This window comes from Phyllobates terribilis, unplaced genomic scaffold (genome assembly GCF_046119375.1).
Source record: "Phyllobates terribilis strain yellow unplaced genomic scaffold, ASM4611937v1 Scaffold_2__4_contigs__length_985480577, whole genome shotgun sequence".
In the NCBI taxonomy this organism is placed as follows: domain Eukaryota; kingdom Metazoa; phylum Chordata; class Amphibia; order Anura; family Dendrobatidae; genus Phyllobates; species Phyllobates terribilis.
The window spans coordinates 389,702,857-389,722,113 of NW_027362762.1; the positions used below are offsets into that span (position 1 = coordinate 389,702,857).

General features: G+C 40.7%; 1 protein-coding gene across 2 annotated transcripts in view; it reads left to right on the top strand.

Moving 5' to 3' along the window:
- The window catches only part of RASA3 (RAS p21 protein activator 3), a 230,725-nt gene that overhangs the window by 94,727 nt on the left and 116,741 nt on the right, over nt 1-19,257 (top strand). For both annotated transcript variants that reach the window (XM_073664847.1, XM_073664846.1), the window contains exon 3: nt 7,765-7,868. In XM_073664847.1, the coding sequence (XP_073520948.1) occupies nt 7,765-7,868 (104 nt within the window). The remainder of the gene's footprint in view (nt 1-7,764; nt 7,869-19,257) is intronic.

Below are 19,257 nucleotides of genomic sequence, written 5' to 3' on the forward strand. Positions count from 1 at the left end.
ACTTTTACTCAGTTGTAGCAACAATGTATAGTAGGGGTTCTGGGCATAATGGACACTAATACACTCCCATGGCAAAGATGTGTATTATTTGGCCACGGCCCCACTATCAGTATTTGGCCACGGCCCCACTATCAGTATTCGGTCAGTATTTTTTCTCAGGAGTGGGAGCCAAAACCAGGAGTGGGTGATAAATTCAGAATTGGTGACTTGTTTCTAATATATATTTTCTCTGATTCTTCCTCACCTAGTCAGAAAAAATACTGACCGAATACTGACCAAATACTGATAGTGGGGCCTTGGCCTTACCAAGATACTCATGAACACACTTTGCACAGGGCCTATATGATGCGGTTAGTTGAGCCACAAAACATGCAGTTGGGCTGGGATGAGAAAAGACGGCTGAAATGCAGAGATGTGAAGCTGCCTTTTAGTTGAGGATCTGACAAGATTGTATAGTATTTTAATAATGCAGACTTTTGCCGGCAGCTCTGTTAAAAAATAGAATACTACATACATTCTTAAACACATAGTTGGAAATACGCTATAATTGTAACTATTTATTCAGAATTTCTTGTGGAGATTCGCTTCAGGGTGAACTTAGAAAAAAACAACAGCAAAAATAAATATTAGAGGTTGCATAAATTACTTTACATTTTATAAAAACCATTGCCAAAAAAAGAGAGAAATTGACCATAACAAATAGCCTGCTATTTTTGCCGGGTGGATAAGTAAATATACAGAATTCTGGTCTACTGCAATAGTTTCTATACGTGTAGCAACAGGAGGGAGGAAAGAGTAGGAATCTGTTAAGCTAATGAGATACTCTTTAAATTAATATTTGGGCCAAAAAAAAGATTTATCTAACTCTGAAAAGTCAAAAATTGTTAAGTCTTACAGAGGGAAGCAGCACTCTTGAAATTGCTAATATATTGTGGCGTGATCACAGAACCATCAAACGTTTTATTGCAAATGGGCAACAGGGTCGCAAAAAATATGATAAGAAAAAAAGACTCACATTAACTGAAAAAGATTTGAGAAGAATCAAACGTGAAGCGACCAGGAACCCATTATCCTCCAGTGCTGTCATATTCCAAAACTGCAACCTCCCTGGAGGGCCCAGAAGTACAAGGTGCTCAGTGCTCCGAGACATGGCAAAGGTAGGGGAGGCTGAAGCCAACCACCAAAGATCCAGACACAGAAGTGGACTCATAACAGAAGTGACTCTTGACAAACTAGATGGTTGGATTAGTAACGGCCACGGACCTCCACTTTGACTCGGAAACCAGCAAGGTGAAGAATGGGGTACTGCTATGGGTTAGTATTATTAAAGATGAGCTAGTTGGACCTTTTTCAGGTTGAAGATGGACTCTAAATCAATTCCCAAATCTACTGCCAGTTTTTAGAAGACTCTTTCAGGTAGTGGTATAGGAAAAGTTTGCATCTTAAAATAAAACCATGCTTTTTATGCGGTACAATGCTCCATTGCTTGCATCAAAGTCTTCCACTGCTTGCCTTCCAGTAAGGGCCTTAAAGATGAAAGAATAATTACATAGCCCCTTCCTCACCTGACTTATTGAGAACTTGTGGACCCTTCTTGGCCTCATTCACATATCAGTATTTCATCAGTATTTGTATGCCAAAACCAGGAGTGTCTCCAAATCACAGACTAGGTGTCAATCTTTCAGTTATTTTTTTGAGCAGTGTGTGTGTGTATATGTATGTATATATATATATATATATATATATATATATATATATATATATATATATATATATATATATATATATATATATATATATATATATATATATATATATATATATATATATATATATATATATATACACACTGTTCAAAAAAATAAAGGGAACACTCAAATAACACATCCTAGATCTGAATGAATTAAATATTCTCATTGAATACTTTGTTCTGTACAAAGTTGAATGTGCTGACAACAAAATCACACAAAAATCATCAAGGGAAATCAAATTTATTAACCAATGGACGCCTGGATTTGGAGTCACCCCCAAAATTAAAGTGGAAAAACACACTACAGGCTGATCCAACTTTGATGTAATGTCCTTAAAACAAGTCAAAATGAGGCTCAGTATTGTGTGTGGCCTCCACGTGCCTGTATGACCTCCCTACAATGCCTGGGCATGCTCCTGATGAGGTTGCGGATGGTCTCCTGTGGGATCTCCTCCCAGACCGGGACTAAAGCATCTGCCAACTCCTGGACAGTCTGTGGTGGTGGATGGAGCGAGACATGATGTCCCAGATGTGCTCAATCGGATTCAGGTCTGGGGAATGGGTGGGCCAGTCCATAGCTTCAATGCCTTCATCTTGCAGGAACTGCTGACACACTCCAGCCACATAAGGTATGGCATTCTCTTGATGAGCTTCAAGAGGTAGTCAGCGGAAATGGTTTTCACTCTACAGGTGTGCCCTGTCAGGTTTAATAAGTGGGATTTCTTGCCTTATAAATGGGGTTGGGACCATGAGTTGTGTTGTGCAGAAGTCAGGTGGATACACAGCTGATAGTCCTACTGAATAGACTGTTAGAATTTGTATTATGGCAAGAAAAAAGCAGCTAAGTAAAGAAAATTGAGTGGCCATCATTACTTTAAGAAAAGAATGTCAGTCCGAAAAATTGGGAAAACTTTGAATGTTTCCCCAAGTTCAGTTGCAAAAACTATCAAGCGCTACAAAGAAACTGGCTCACATTAGGACCGCCCCAGGAAAGGAAGACCAAGAGTCACCTCTGCTACTGAGGATAAGTTTATCCGAGTCATCAGCCTCAGAAATCGCAGGTTAACAGCAGCTCAGATTAGAGACCAGGTCAATGCCACACAGTTCTAGCAGCAGACACATCTCTTCAACAACTGTTAAGAGGAGACTTTGTGCAGCACTCCTTCATGGTAAAATAGCTGCTAGGAAACCACTGCTAAGGATAGGCAACAAGCAGAAGAGACTTGTTTGGGCTAAAGAACACAAGGAATGGACATTAGACCAGTGGAAATCTGTGCTTTGGTCTGATGAGTCCAAATTTGAGATCTTTGGTTCTAACCACCGTGTCTTTGTGCGACGCAGAAAAAGTGAACGGATGGACTCTACATGCCTGGTTACCACCGTGAAGCATGGAGGAGGAGGAGTGATGGTGTGGGGGTGCTTTGCTGGTGACACTGTTGGGCATTTATTCAAAATTGAAGGCATACTAAACTAGCATGGCTACCACAGCATCTTGCAGCTCCATGATATTCCATCCGGTTTGCGTTTAGTTGGACCATCATTTATTTTTCAACAGGACAATGACCCCAAACACACCTCCAGGCTGTGTAAGGGCTATTTGACCAAGAAGGAGAGCGATGGGGTGCTACGCCAGATGACCTGGCCTCCACAGTCACCAGACCTGAACCCAATTGAGATGGTTTGGGGTGAGCTGGACCACAGAGTGAAGGCAAAAGGGCCAACAAGTGCTAAGCATCTCTGGGATCTCCTTCAAGATTGTTGGAAGACCATTTCCGGTGACTACCTCTTGAAGCTCATCAAGAGAATGCCAAGAGTGTCCAAAGCAGTCATCAAAGCAAAAGGTGGCTACTTTGAAGAACCTAGAATATAAGACATATTTTCAGTTGTTTCACACTTTTTTGTTAAGTATATAATTCCACATGTGTTAATTCATAGTTTTGATGCCTTCAGTGTGACTGTACAATTTTCATAGTCAAGAAAATACAGAAAAATCTTTAAATGAGAAGGTGTGTCCAAACTTTTGGTCTGTACTGTACATATAAAAATTACATGGTTAAAATACTTTCCTAATAATTGTACACACAGTGTATACAAATATGAATTTAATGAGTATCCCATTAGTTTCCTTTTCCACCTCTCCTCCCTCCTATTGCGGCATGTATACAAACTATTGCAGTAGCCCACAATTCTGTATGACATTTACTTATCCACCTGGCAAAAAGTACCAGACTATTGGTTAAGGTAAATTTCTTGCTTTTTTTGGCATCTTGACTATTACTTTAGATGTCAAACTGTCAATCGTAGCTTTTTTTGTACCCATAGTTAATAAATGAATAATGTGGACATACTGCTGACACTAATATTGGGGTGGCACCCTACTACCCATGTGATAACGAGCAAAGAAGAGTAGATTGGTGAATACTCCTGTCACACATTTACAGATTGTCTTTTTGACAGGTGACGTTCAGTAGGCACTTAATTTTAGTAGGTTACTGCAGACTCCAGTCAATGACATAACTGTTTGACAGAAGCAGCATTAATATTTGTGTTCATATGTCAGTAAGGACAGCATGTCAGTAATTATGTCAGTATTTCAGTAGAAGGATGCTTTGCTCCCAGAGGTTCGGTAAGGCCATGGCCCCACTATCGGTATTTGGTCAGTATTCGGTCATAATAGAGACAATTGCACCAATTCTGCATTTATTACCCACTCCTGGTTTTGGCTCCTACACCTGAGACAAAATACTGACCGAATACTGATAGTGGGGCCGTAGCCTAAGACTTCATGAAGTTCGCTGGCACAGGCAGAGAACATGGACTATCTGCCGGCTACTAATGACAGAGTCCATTGTAGGATAGGAGTTACGGAAAGATGTGAGGTGCCCCTATTCCATTACGTACTTCCAGCCAGAGAAGGACAGTACGCTTTTCTAATGTGTCCTTATAATATTTGCAGGATGTATCGCAACGCCCCCCACCTTATTTAGTATGCAGCATAGAGGTTCTCTGCTAGGATCAAGGCCGCTGTGCTGCTGCTCTTACTATACCTACTGTGTGCACAAAAAGCAGGGAGGAGCCGGCCGATAGACCCTTACTGCTGGTGCCTCCCTACAGCGTGGCTAAATGTCCCGTTCTGCAGTAGGTCAGAGTAGCCCATGACTTGTACACTGCTGCACTGAAAATAGTCTGCTGCAGGTCCTCTGTCATCTAGTTATATAACTAAAGAGAAATGTGGCTAAACCTTTCTACATGATTTTCTTTTTTCCACTCCGAACCAAAAGTTTATATGCGGGCATGGCTGACAGACAGTAGGATGAGCAAGTGAAGTGACTTTATTAGTAAACAAGCAAATGGCTGTACACTTCAGTGCTGGACTAATTTTATAGTCTAGCTATTGTGGATTGAGGGATGGTGGGAATAATTTCATGTGCCTTCTGGAGTTTTGCAATCTTGCATATATTTTAGCCAATAATAAAAAAAATGAATGCATTACATATGTTGCATAACCTGACATACAGTATAGTCAGTGTAATTCTTTTCTTTACATTTAATTGCAATTTCTTGAGAATTGGCTTGATCTCACAACAATCGTAGAGCATAGGCATTCAGTGAGTTAAGAATCTCTCACATTGGAAAGTATTTTTCTTCATATGGTGTTTGATCTCAAAACCTCATTTCCCATATAAATTCCACCATCCAAAAAATTAATGCTGCATTCTGTATTGTAAGGGAAACCACCAGAAAATCACAAACAAGTTATTAAAGGAGTTATTCACCTTTTGGGGTCAATTTTTTTTTTGTTGCTTAATTGTATGTATTTTTTGCCTCAAAATAATTTTTGCAGTTGGGTTTCATTAGTCGTTTGGCACCATTCTTTTTTATTTATTTTTTTTAACAGACTCTTTGTTTAAATACACATTCAACTTTGATGTGGTCTTAAATCAGCAGTAAGGAGTTTAGGGAAAACATATAACAGATATTTATAAACTCTCCCCTCAGAGCAAGCTCCCTGATAAGTTTTCAGTTAATGCATTCTGCAGGCAGCAATAGGCAGTGCAGCACAGTCTATAGAAGACAAATGATGCAAAGTGTTAAATAAAAGTTAATTGCAAAAATGTTTTTTTAGCCCAAAATATATACATTTAAAGGAATCTGTCAGAGGGATTATCCCTTTAAATGTACGTATTTCGGGTTGTCTATGGACATTCTGGTTACAGAAAGTTGGAAAAATGATACCTTGATATCTGCGATACATTGTCTTCCAGAGAAATATAATTAATATGAAAATAAGCTTTTAAGATCTATGGGCAAGGCAGAGCTCTTTCCAAGAATCTGACTCTGTGGGTGTGTACTTCTTCCCCTGTATGATGTTGCCCAATCATTAGCGAGCAGCAACAGAAAGAAGACAAACCCCCCAGTAACTTAGAGCAGGTGTCTCAGTGTGAAACATGTAATCAAAGACAAGACCTGGGTGTGATTATGAGTGCCTGGACTAGAACAGACCTGACTGTGATTGCTAACACTACTTCACCTTTCATCCCAGCAACTAGTGTGATGGGGAGAGGGGCAGTACAGCAGAACTGACAGCACTATGAGGCTATGTGCCCACGTTGCAGAAATGAAGCGGAAAATTTGCGCTTAATTTCTGCATGTCCTCTCCCGGAAAAACGCACGCGGAATTACGCAAGCTTTTTTCGGGCGTTTTCAACATGCGGAATTGCCTTGCGTTTTTTCATGCATTGAAAAGGCAATTCCATTTGATTAAACGCAAAATTAATTAACATGCTGCAGATTTTTCTGCGCATCAAAAACTCTGCAGAAAAATCCGCAGCATGGGCATAGAACTTGCGGATTCTCATTGGGGATCATGGGGTGTGGATTGACAAGCGTTTTACAAGCGTTTCCGCTGCGGAAATTCCGCAGCAAATACTCTTGTAAAACGCTACGTGGGCACATACCCTGAGGCGAGCTCTGCTAGCAGTGTTTGTAATGAGGGTTGGCTCACTGGATCGCAGATATCAAGTTATCATTTATTCAACGATCTATGATCTGCATACTTGTATATATGGCTTAAGAGGGTTGATTCTTCTTATAAATTACCTTTAAGTAAAATAAAACAAATCTGTACTCAATGATAGACAACACCGTAAATTTATTGAAGTAGTGCTTTGACTTTTTTTTGTAGTTTATAAATCATTAGGCTTATTGTGGATTTTTCATTTCATTGTAAATTTAAATACATTGGTCCCTAAAGTTACAATATAATGTTTGCTGTTGTGACCAGGTGGGTTGAAAACCTCACTTGAGCCAGTGCTTCTTCAGGAACTTGTACAGGATATTATTATTATTATTTATTATTATTATAGCGCCATTTATTCCATGGTGCTTTACATGTGAAAAAGGGGTATACATACAAAACCAATTACAATGATCTTTAACAAAACGTGATGGTGACTGGTACAGAAGGAGCGAGAATCCTGCCCGTGAGGGCTTACAGTCTACAAGGATATACAAATATTTGCCATGTAATGCTGTACTGTAGAGAGACTCTACTACACATGCACTTCAGTGATACCAGTGTATAACCAATGAAATGCCCATGCTGAATGGTTGGGTCTTGCAACGAGTCTTGCGTGCTGCGAAGCCAGCTGTCTCTAGCAATGAATGTTAAATGTGGATTCAAGTTAAAATGCTTTAGAATTTTCCAAAAATTCTTAAACCAATGTTTCCCCCAAAAACAGTGCCACACGTGTACATGGGTTATGTTGGCATTGACACTTAATCACTAGATCATTATTTACTCTGGTGGGGTAAAAACCCATATATGCTTGATTTTTTTATCTTGTCCAATGCTGTTAGGGTTGTGGCTGTCATCCTATATCGAATTGCTATTGCTATAGTATTGTGTTATCATTTTGTTGTTGAAAACTCAGAATGATTGATATTTTAAGTTAAATGTGATAATAGTGGAAAATCTAAAGAATAACCTGAGCTTTTTTCTCTTCCCTGTTCAGTCCTTTTTACGGAGAAGATTTTTATTGTGAGATTCCAAGAAACTTTCGCCACCTCTCCTTTTACATATTCGACAGAGATGTTTTTCGCAGGGATTCCATCATGGGTAAGTGTCATTATATAGATGTTTGTTTTCTGGGATAAGCCTAGTTACAAATCTTGAAATGTATTTAAGCCAGCTATATTCTAATTCTGCATTGTCCTGGTTTTCCTCATACCCCTCCAACTGGTCCTTATTTAAGAACTCCTTCAGTGGTTCTTCATCCTTCCCTATATTCCTTGTCATTCTTTACCCATAAGGCTCAACTTCGACTTCTACTTTTTCATCTTCTTCATCTTTGTCTCTACTATCAGCGATACAGTGATGATGACACCCAGTTCTAAATGTTCATGCCATATCCCTCTTCTTCTGTTACGGCCAATGTTCTAACTGCTTCTTGTCAATTTTTCTTCATTTAAGATCATGATCTCAGTAGAAAATGTAATTCTCTAAGGCCACATTCACATCACTCAGTATTTTAAATCAGTATCTGTAAGCCAAAACCAGGAGTGGAACAATCAGAGGAAAAGTATAATAGAAACACGTCACCACTTCTGTATTTATCACCCACTCCTGGTTTTGACTTACAAATACTGATGTAAAATACTGACCAAATACTGAATGTGTGAATGTCACCTAAGTTACAGTTAGTTTACTTCTTGCAACCCCAAGGTGCTTGTAAAAAAAATAAATCTTCCCTGTTTTTCACCCTTAACCCCTTCCAAGTTGGATTTCCAGATCATAGTCCTTAGTATTGTAATGCAAAGTAAGGAATTCTATCAGGAATCTAAATTGTTAGATTAGCTTGGATGTAACAGGCAAGAGGATGAGACAGTACCCTAGGTAGGATACAAGTCGGGAGTGGTATCACAGGAACCAGATGACAAATCTGAAGGATGAACCAGGAGCGTAATCTAAAAAAAAAAAACAAAAAAAAAAACAAACAAACACAAAAACACACACACTCAAAAAATCCCAAGGTCAGGATCAGGGCTAGGAAATATGAAACAGTCAATATAACAGAACAATAGCCAATACACAATTGTAGCTTAAAGAAGTTGGCCACAACTTTTTATTATCCCCCCAATGTATCTCCCCGGGGCCCATAAGTATATTTGTAAATACCTTCTGTTGCAGGTTCTGCCTGTGAGTGGCGCTATCAGTGGCCACTCACAGGCATCACGTGACCCCGTGATGACGTCACAACAAGTGAGGCGTGACTCGGCGCTGGGGTCCCCGCGGTGGCTGATGAGTTGTGGACGGGGTTACCCCCACGTCACACCCAGCATCCACAGTGCGCTTTCTCGATGAATGGGGAGAGGCAGAGCGTGCGGTGGATGCCGGGTGTGACTTGGGGGGTAATCCCGCCCACAACCCAGCAGCCACCGTGGAACGCAGAAGAGGGACCCTCGGCTGGAGCCTGGACTTGTCGTGACGTCAGTGGATGTCGTAGCCGGCTGCAGCCTGTGGTCACGTGATGCCTGTGAGCGGCCAGTGATAGCGCCGCTCACAGGCAGTAATTGTAACAGAAGGTATTTACAAAAACACTTATGGGGCCTGGGGGGATACATTGGGGAGGGGATAATAAGTAGTGGACAACCCTTTTAACTTACAGGCAAAGAATCCATGGCCGCACAACTTTTAAACAGACCTAAAGACCTGACGCCATCTGTGGCCTACTATGTTTCACGCAATGAGAGGCAGTCATTGCTGGTTAGTTTAGGGGCTCATATAAAGCAGACAACCTCTGTGCTGTTCACAGCAGTGAGGAGTCCGTAACAAAAATACAAAATTTCACCCATACAGCGCGCTTGCTGTGTAACTATTAATAAATGCCTAGCAGTGTAAATCTCATATCCCTATCACATTGCAACAAATAAAACCGTGTATAAAATAGACCGGCTGGATAATAATCAATGGTGAAATAGCTCAAATACTCTTTTTATTTTTTTGCTGATGTGTAAAACTTAGTTGTTACTGTAAGTACATTGACTGCCTAAATGTAAAATTCTGGGGTAATGTGAACAATTACATGATTTAATTTTTGCCTCTCCTCTTGGACACGGAGGCCATGTTCCCATATACCGTAAATGCTGCAATTTCTGTTCAGAAAATATGGTGCGTTCAACAGGTCAAGCAATGTGGATGGGATTTTATGAAAAAGTTTTTACTCTATGCTATTAAAGATGCTTGTAAATTGAGCATATTTCTCTATAAGCTTCTATGGGAAGCCTGAAAAAAAGCATGTAAAAAAACACTGCTGCGATTTTAAAAAATTCTATTGCTTCTGTACGAAAAAACTCATTTAAAAGCACTGCTTCATCTTGCCACTAAAAACGCATCAAAAAAGGTGAAAGTGCTTAGCAAAAATTCAAGAAGCACGTAAGATTCCTGTTGCATAATTTTCGGATTCGTGCTGAAAAAAGACAGCAGAAAAAAATTACATGGCGAACATGTCCATAGTAAAATATTCTCTACCATTTCATAGAAATGATCTGTCCTTTTGATAGCAGATTAATTTTTACCAGAAATGAATTTGTATAGTCAGTACGAAATGTGAAAGTTCTCTATTGTGTTCCTGTCTCCCAGATTCCTATTTGCCTGCTTTGTTTTATGGATTAAGCGTACTTACAGCCTTCAAAACTCAGCCTAAAATCTGTGCTCCGTATAATGGCATTTATATTGGAAATGCAATCTGTTTTAATCCCAGTTTATCTACTCTTTAAAGAGCTCTTCGATAAAAGTAATTCTAGGGAACTGCACATCCGTTGTAATTCTTCAATAACAGGCGGCTTGTAGGACAAGAATGAAAACTGTCCTTCATTTTGTCGGATTTATTTTGTAGAGCGGTGTCTGAGGCTTGAGCTGCTCTTATAAAATCACTTTTAAGTGTTACACATATAAATGAATATAAATTATTCAGGCATGCTTAATATTTAGTATTAAAAAAAAATACCGTAAATATATTGCTTTCCAAAAATATACCATGATTGACAATGTACTGACATTCTAGAGTTTCCAACATGCCATCACCAAAGTTATCATTTTCTTGTGTAGCAAGGAGGTTGTCATACTGATTGTTGTCTTTCAGGATTTTCTGCATGTTCCTAAGGCTGGGGTTCCACGATGACATAGGTCATGCAGGAATTCTTAGAAAAGTAGCGTGACAAAACTATCTTTGCAATTTGTCTGCGACTTACTGTCTCCTCTTTATTTTAGAGCTCTGAGTTTATAGTAAATAAAATTTCCAAGGGATGCACTGATCAGGTGCGACTTGCATTGTCTGTCTGACAAGTGGGTCGCAGTCACAGTATGTTGCAGGTTGCAACACAACACCATAGGAAATCATTACATTCAATGTTGCAAGATGTCGCTGTGATTTCAGTGTCATGCGACACCTAAGGCTCTGTGCACATGTTGAGAACTGGCAACAGATTTTTCTGCAGCAAAAACTAGGGTGTTTGCAGCAATATACGGTACTGCATAAAACGCACACGTTTTTATGCATTTTTGCGTGAGTTTTTTTCTTATTCATTTGATTGGGTGAAACACACAGCAAAAACAATGAAAGAATTGACATGCTACAGAACTGAAAAAACACCACTTTGGTTCAATGCCAAAAGAAAGATATAAGCAGCATTTGTATGACATTTCAGAAATCTAATTCACTTTGCTGGTACTATAAAATGCTGTTTTTTTTTCTACTGCTAAAACGTGTAGAAAAAATCTGGACAAAACGCAGAGCGTGAACGAGCCCTAAAACCGATATTCTAAAAATTCTTTAGTGAAATGGGGGTTTTACTGCTGACCTGTTCCATTTTGCTCATGGATGGAGCTTAACTAAGGGGAAGAGGGTTACAGTACCTATTTTTTCTCTTATTCGCTTTCTTTGGTCCATGTTCAGTGTGTACACACCATGATATCAAACAGCACAATGACTACTTTTCACCCTTGATATAGGCAGACTGACTGATTACAAGACGGTAGACAACTGTGATACTAATTACAAGACACACCTTAGTTTAGCATGTCCTTATGGTCAAATTATTTTCAGTCTTTTCTAGAGGTACCACCATTTTTGTCAAGGACATTTTTATTAGTTTGTTTTGTTCTGTTGAACCACAATTCAAAAGCCATGTCTGATTTTCACTAATTGATATTAATTAAATTTAAACTGAAAATGACTTGACAGTTTCAAGTTATTTGAGTGACCATTGAGGGTTTTTCTTACTTTGAAGGGCTCGCTTATAACATTGCTAAATGTTTTCCGATGTTTTATCGGATAGTACTTGGCCCAATGTTACACTATGGGGCAGTGAAGATCTGCAATATTTTTCTTGTGTCAATTCTACATGAGAAAACAATTGTGGCTCCCATACAAGTTTCCGGTGCGCGTGAAACATCGGACTGCACTCAGATATCATTCTACTGCAGTCCGACATCTGCGGACAAAGACCATGGAGAAATTAAGTTTTCAATCTTCAACGCACCTGTGCTGCAATTCTCTCATGCGAGAGAATCCTATCACAGTAAGATGGCATTTGGGTCAAACTCTGCCAGAGTTTAAGCCGAGTGTCATTAGCATGATCGGCCCTATTCTCTCACATTTTGACCATGTCTGTATTTCTGTTTTAATTGTAATGATGTTTTTAATTTTTTGTGCGCTTATGTTCAGTCTAGCTTGAACATAACACTGAACAGTAAAGTGCCGAAAAGGTTTTTATATTTTTTCCATATCTCAATCTGTATTTAAAAAAAAAAAAGAAGAAATCCTGCAATTTTCGTACTCGAAGCTGAGACATTCTACTTCCTATTCTTTCAGGAATTTCACATGTACATTAGCAGCAATGGGTCTGAGTCAATCTTTTGTATGGAAGAATTTTAGTGTGTGTAAAGGATATTGTGCAGGCAGGAGAGGAGGGAGCCGGGTAATCTGTTACATGCCTATTGTGAACTGTGGATCTTCTGTTATCAACTGTGTATACAGGTGTTACCTGTCATTGTAATCCTGCCTGTGATAATAATGAGGCTGCTGGAAAGTCTTCTGTAAAGAACTGGAAGGATCAGTCTAAAATAGCCCCTGTGGCCAGTGTGCAAATTGAAACAAAAAATATTCCAATACTGATTGTGGTATGAAAAATACATTGCCAAAAATGTAAAAAACATAATTTAACACACAAAGCTATATTAATAGTAGGCTATTTTCTAATGATGCATTCACTTTAAATATTTAATAAAGATCATTTGGCTGTGAATGCCACTTGTTTCTTGGCAGAATTTTTTCTATTTCAACACAAAATGGTGCTACAACCAAATCAAATTTATCCCACAAAAAAAAAAACAACTATCATACAGTTACGCTCATGGAAAAAATAGAACATTTATTGTCCCTTAAATGCCTGGCCTTGAAGGGGTTCACATAGCCATACGTGGGTCCAGCAGGCAGGAGAAGTAGAAGTTTTCCTTTCCTTATATTTCCCATTCCCCTGGAGTTCACTTCTGGCTTTGTCAACTGATCAAACTGCAGTGTCGTTCCCCCTCCCCCCCAAAAAAAAAATTATGTATGACGACAACCTTAACGCTTCTTTGCACACTGCATTTTTATTCATTGTTTTCTGCATGAAAATTACAAACTATGGCCAGAAAACTACGCTTTTTGAAGCATTTATGATGCAGTTCTTGGTGTGCAGTTAAAGCTCTGAAAGATTTTATTTACTCCTTTTTAAAAAAAAAAAAAAAAAATCAACAAAAAAAAAATGCACCACAGGTAAAAAGAAATGCAATAAAAAAAAGTTAGACATTTTAGAAATCTCATTCGTTTTTATGTAACTGTAAAATGCTGCAGTTTTTTCAACACGAAAAATGCACCTAAAATGCCATTTAGTTCTTAGGCTGGCAACGCAAATGCATTTTTCTCCTTCCAAAAGACATGTAAATTAATAAATTAATTAGTGATATTTCTTCTTTCATTTCTGTTCACTCCTTTATTTGGCTCAAAAAATGCCGCTTTTCTTTTTCTTTTTTTTTAATCAGAGAAGGTACATGGCAATATAATATACTATGTAATTACAGTCTTTTCTTTTATAATAATTATAAACTGCTGCTGTTATCCCTCCCTTTCCTAGTGGACACCTCTTCTCCTGCTGTTATCCCTCCCTTTCCCAGTGGTCACCTCTTCTGTTATTATACCTTCCTTTCCCAGTGGTCACCTCTTCTCCTGCTGTTATCCCTCCCTTTCCCAGTGGTCACCTCTTCTTCTTCTGTTATCCCTCCTTTTCCCAGTGGACACCTCTTCTCCTGCTGTTATCCTTCCCTTTCCCAGTGGACACCTCTTCTTCTTCTGTTATCCCTCCTTTTCCCAGTGGTTACCTCTTCTGCTGTTATTCCTCCCTTTCCCAGTGGACACCTCTTCTCCTGCTGTTATCCTTCCCTTTCCCAGTGGACACCTCTTCTTCTTCTGTTATCCCTCCTTTTCCCAGTGGTTACCTCTTCTGCTGTTATTCCTCCCTTTCCCAGTGGACACCTCTTCTTCTTCTGTTATCCCTCCTTTTCCCAGTGGTTATCTCTTCTCCTGCTGTTATCCCTCTTTCCCAGTGGACACCTCTTCTCCTGCTGTTATCCCTCCCTTTCCTAGTGGACACCTCTTCTCCTGCTGTTATCCCTCCCTTTCCCAGTGGACACCTCTTCTCCTGCTGTTATCCCTCCCTTTCCCAGTGGACACCTCTTCTCCTGCTGTTATCCCTCCCTTTCCCAGTGGACACCTCTTCTCCTGCTGTTATCCCTCCCTTTCCCAGTGGACACCTCTTCTCCCGCTGTTATCCCTCCCTTTCCCAGTGGACACCTCTTCTCCCGCTGTTATCCCTCCCTTTCCCAGTGGACACCTCTTCTCCCGCTGTTATGCCTTCCTTTCCCAGCGGACACCTCTTCTCCCGCTGCTATCCCTCCCTTTCCCAATGGTCACTTATTCTTCTCTTATAGCTTTTATCAGCCTAGATTTTTTTCTTTTTTTAAAGCTAGTGCAGGAAGGACTTCCTGCTTAATGCACGTCTAGCTTTGGCTGAAAAAAATGCATCAAAAATGGCCAATGTGTGTATGTCCTGTTGTAAAAGCTTATTATTACCATTAAAAGTTAACTTTTAGATCAATGGGGGTTCCCATCAGTCAGGCCCTCACTGATTTGCAAATTCTCTTTTAATCGTGAGTGCAGGGCTCTGAACTGTCCTGTCTAAATTAATTCTCTATGGCAGGGGTGGGGAATCTTTTTTTTTTTTTCTGCCATTTGGGCTATTTGGATATTTATGCCATCCTTTGTGGGCTGTAAAAATTGTGCGCTAACTTCGTCCACAAAGTACGTCCTGACGCTGGCACTGGTGTCAGGATGTAAGGTTTCATTGCACTTGTCTCAGGGTTCAGTGGTGAACACTGCGCGAGCGTGCTCACAGAGCAAGAAGAAATTGATTGGCTGGCAGCCAGCAAAAATTGGCTGGATAAAAGGTCTCCGAAGCCGGGCCTGAGGTTCCCCACCCCTTCTCTGAGATTGCCAGAACTAATACAGTACCTGCCTATCCCCCGCAGTCCCATTTAGAAACAAAGGCACTGGCACACAGATGCAGTCACAGTTCGGTTCTGATGAGGCTTTTCTGAGCCCCACTTAGGGGTTGGTGGGACCTAAATGCTTTGGCTAGGTGATGACTTTGCAAATTTGGGAATAATCGCTCCTTGTTCTTCAGTCTAGTGTTTTCTTTAGTTGTATCGTCATTGACATCAGATTCAGTCAAGGGTTTTTGGACAGATATAATTGTCTGTGAAGAAAATGATCTTTTTGACACGCTGCACAATATAAATCGGGTTATTAAGAAGCAGAAGTATTGTGTGGCAATATTCTGGTGGAAATGTGTTCTTCACTCGTTAGTTTGAAAGTAGAAAATTCAACTACAATGAAAACCACAAGCAATAGTTGTTGGTGCATATATGCAATGTGGTTCATACAGAGTACATAATTACTCTGTACCATCAGATTTATTAATGTGGGTTTTGCAAATGACTTGCAGACGACAGTTCGGGCATGGTAGGTACTGTCTGCACTTGCATGTTTACACCTGGCAGCTGACTAACTGTGAAATGCCCTGCCAGCCATCTGTCACCTTTCACTGCTGAAGGAGAAGGAAAAAGCATTTTTTCTTCTAGTAAGCTAGTCACATGTTTCATTAATGTACAACCAAAATAAAAATCCCGAATCTTTATTTAAGGATGGGCTTTATATAGTGCAAGCGGATTTACAAGAGGCGGAAGTGAGGAGAGCCCAGACTGGCTGTTGGAATGCACAAGTTAGGTCAGGTTTCTTTGTGTCACAGGGCATGGTAATCCCTCCACTCAGAAGGCAGACTGGCTGGTTATTTATTACCATTGCTCATGTTTCTTGAAAGCACATGACTTTTCATTACAGACTAAAAATCCAAGGAAACGTTAAATATAGATATTAAAAAATAATATGATCCCTCTACATCCAAGAAACCTCTGGCATCCGCTCATTGCTGAAGCAACCCTACTATTAGATTTTAGATTTTTGCATAGGGTCTAAAGGTAAAGATTCTCCTTGTGGAGAGTGTCAAGTCAGCAAAAGGAGACTTGTAGGCCATGCAATGCTTCTATGGGAATAGGTTTTGCATGGCCTATAAGTCTCCTTACACCGACTTGGCACTCTCCACAGGGAGAATCTTTACCCTCCTGTCAGAGCCTCTCACACAGCCAAACCAATCTTCTTGCTTTGCACTAATGAGGGGCAAACACTCCAAAACATGCTTCTACAAATGAAGTTTCTGGTTTGGCTTTTTAGCTAAAGCCACGTGGCAAGACTCTTTAATGTTGATACTGATTTTTTAGAATCGCTACCTCCAATAGTTGACGCTAGAGTTCCTGTCTACTTCTTCTCTGATGAGGTTATTTGCATATTTTTACATACTAGCTATGGAGTACATGTTTCCATTTTACTCCATTTGCAGGATTCTTTTTAATGCTAAATACTTAATCATACAAAGCACCTTACATAGTTATTTGGCAAGATGGTAGTTTTCATGTTAGGAATTGTGCATAAAACCTTTCTTAAATTTGCAAGGTTATAGCCTTGCTATATATAGATTGATAGAGATAAAAAAGATGAGGAAGAGATGAGTATTTTACATAGCAAAGCAATTTTCTACTATGTGCATTCAAGTACTGCATCAAAGACCGAAGTGGATACCAAAGAGAGGAAAATTATGAGTCCTTCTTGTATGCATTTACTGGGCTCCACACTTGACTTGGGCCCACAAATTTGCTTCAGTCAGTGCACAAATCTAAAACAAATTATAGTACAATACAAGTGAATGGGGTTTTCAAAATCTCATCCACATGTAGTGGAAAAAATCAGCATGAAAATCTGAGCATGCTGTGGATTTTGAGCAGATTATACTCCATGCGATGATTTGTAATGCTGTATAGTGAAATTTGCAGTTAAATATGTCTCAAAATCTACATGCAAGGGCTCGTGCACACAACCGTTTAAATCAGACGAGTGCTCTCCGTTGTTTTGATGGATAGCACTGTGCAGGGCCGGCTCCAGGTTTTTCTGGGCCCCGGGCGAAAGAGTCTCAGTGGGCCCCTTTAACACATACCACGATTCATGATGCACAGATACTGCAGAGAAATATAAGTATAGTACAATGCAAAGATTTCACTTCTTATATTACATGAGGGAGATCTATAGTAAATTCCACAATAGCTCAGAAACCGGCGAATCGCTCCACACAGTATACTGGCCCCCATAAAATGCTCCATACAGAATACTGGCCCCCATAAAATGCTCCATACAGGATACTGGCCCCCTTATAACGCTCCATATAGAATACTGGCCCACATGAAATGCTCCATACAGAATACTTGCCCCCATAAAATGCTCCATACAGAATACTGGCCCCCATATAACGCTCCATACAGGATTCTGGCCCCCATAAAATGCTCCATACAGAATAGTGGCCCCCATAAAATGCTCTATACAGAATACTGGCCCCCATAAAATGCTCCATACGGAATACTGGCCTCCATATAATGCTCCATACGGAATACTGGGCCCCATATAACGCTCCATACAGAATACTGGCCCCCATATAACGCTCCATACAGAATAATGGCCCCCATATAACGCTCCATGAAGAATAATGGCCCGCATAAAATGCTCTATACAGAATACTGGCCCCCATAAAATGCTCCATACGGAATACTGGCCTCCATATAATGCTCCATACGGAATACTGGGCCCCATATAACGCTCTGTACAGAATACTGGCCCCCATAAAACGCTCTGTACAGAATACTGGCCCCCATAAAACGCTCTGTACAGAATACTGGCCCCCATAAAACGCTCTGTACAGAATACTGGCCCCCATAAAACGCTCTGTACAGAATACTGGCCCCCATAAAACGCTCCGTACAGGATACTGGCCCCCATAAAACGCTCCGTACAGGATACTGGTCCCCTTATAACTCTCCATACAGGATACTGCCCCCCATATAATGCTCCATGCAGGCTGTTCTCCCCACATAATGCCCTATGCAGGCTGTTCCCCCTTATAATGCCCCATGCAGGCTGTCCCCCCCCCCTCTCTTATAATGCCCCATGCAGGGTATCACCCCCCCATATAATGCCCCATGCAGGGTATCACCCCCCCATATAATGCTCCATGCAGGGTATCACCCCCCATATAATGCCCCATGCAGGATGTCACCCCCCATATAATGCCCCATGCAGGATGTCACTTCTCCCCCCCCCATATAATGCCCTATGCAGGATGTCCCTCCCCCCCATATAATGCCCTATGCGGGATGTCCCTTCCATATAGTTCCCCATGCAGAATGTCCCTCCCCCCCATATAATGACCCATGCAGGATATCCCCCCCCCATATAATGTCTCATGCAGGATGTCCCTTTCTCCCCCATATAATGCCCCATGCAGGATGTCCCTTTCCCACCCATATAATGCCCCATGCAGGATGTCCCTTTCCCACCCATATAATGCCCCATGCAGGATGTCCCTTTCCCACCCATATAATGCCCCATGCAGGATGTCCCTTTCCCACCCATATAATGCCCCATGCAGGATGTCCCTTTCACCCCCATATAATACCCCATGCAGGATGTCACCCCTCATATAATGACCCAGGCAGGATGTCCCTTTCACCCCCATTTAATGCCCCATGCAGAATATCACCCCCCTCTCTTTAAAATGCCCCATGCAGGATGTCACCACCCCATATAATGCCCCATGCAGGATGTCCCTCCCCCCCATATAATGACCCATGCAGGATGTCGTCCCCCCCATATAATGTCCCATGCAGGATGTCCCTTTCCCCCCCATATAATGCCCCATGCAGGATGTCCCTTTCCCCCCCATATAATGCCCCATGCAGGATGTCCCTT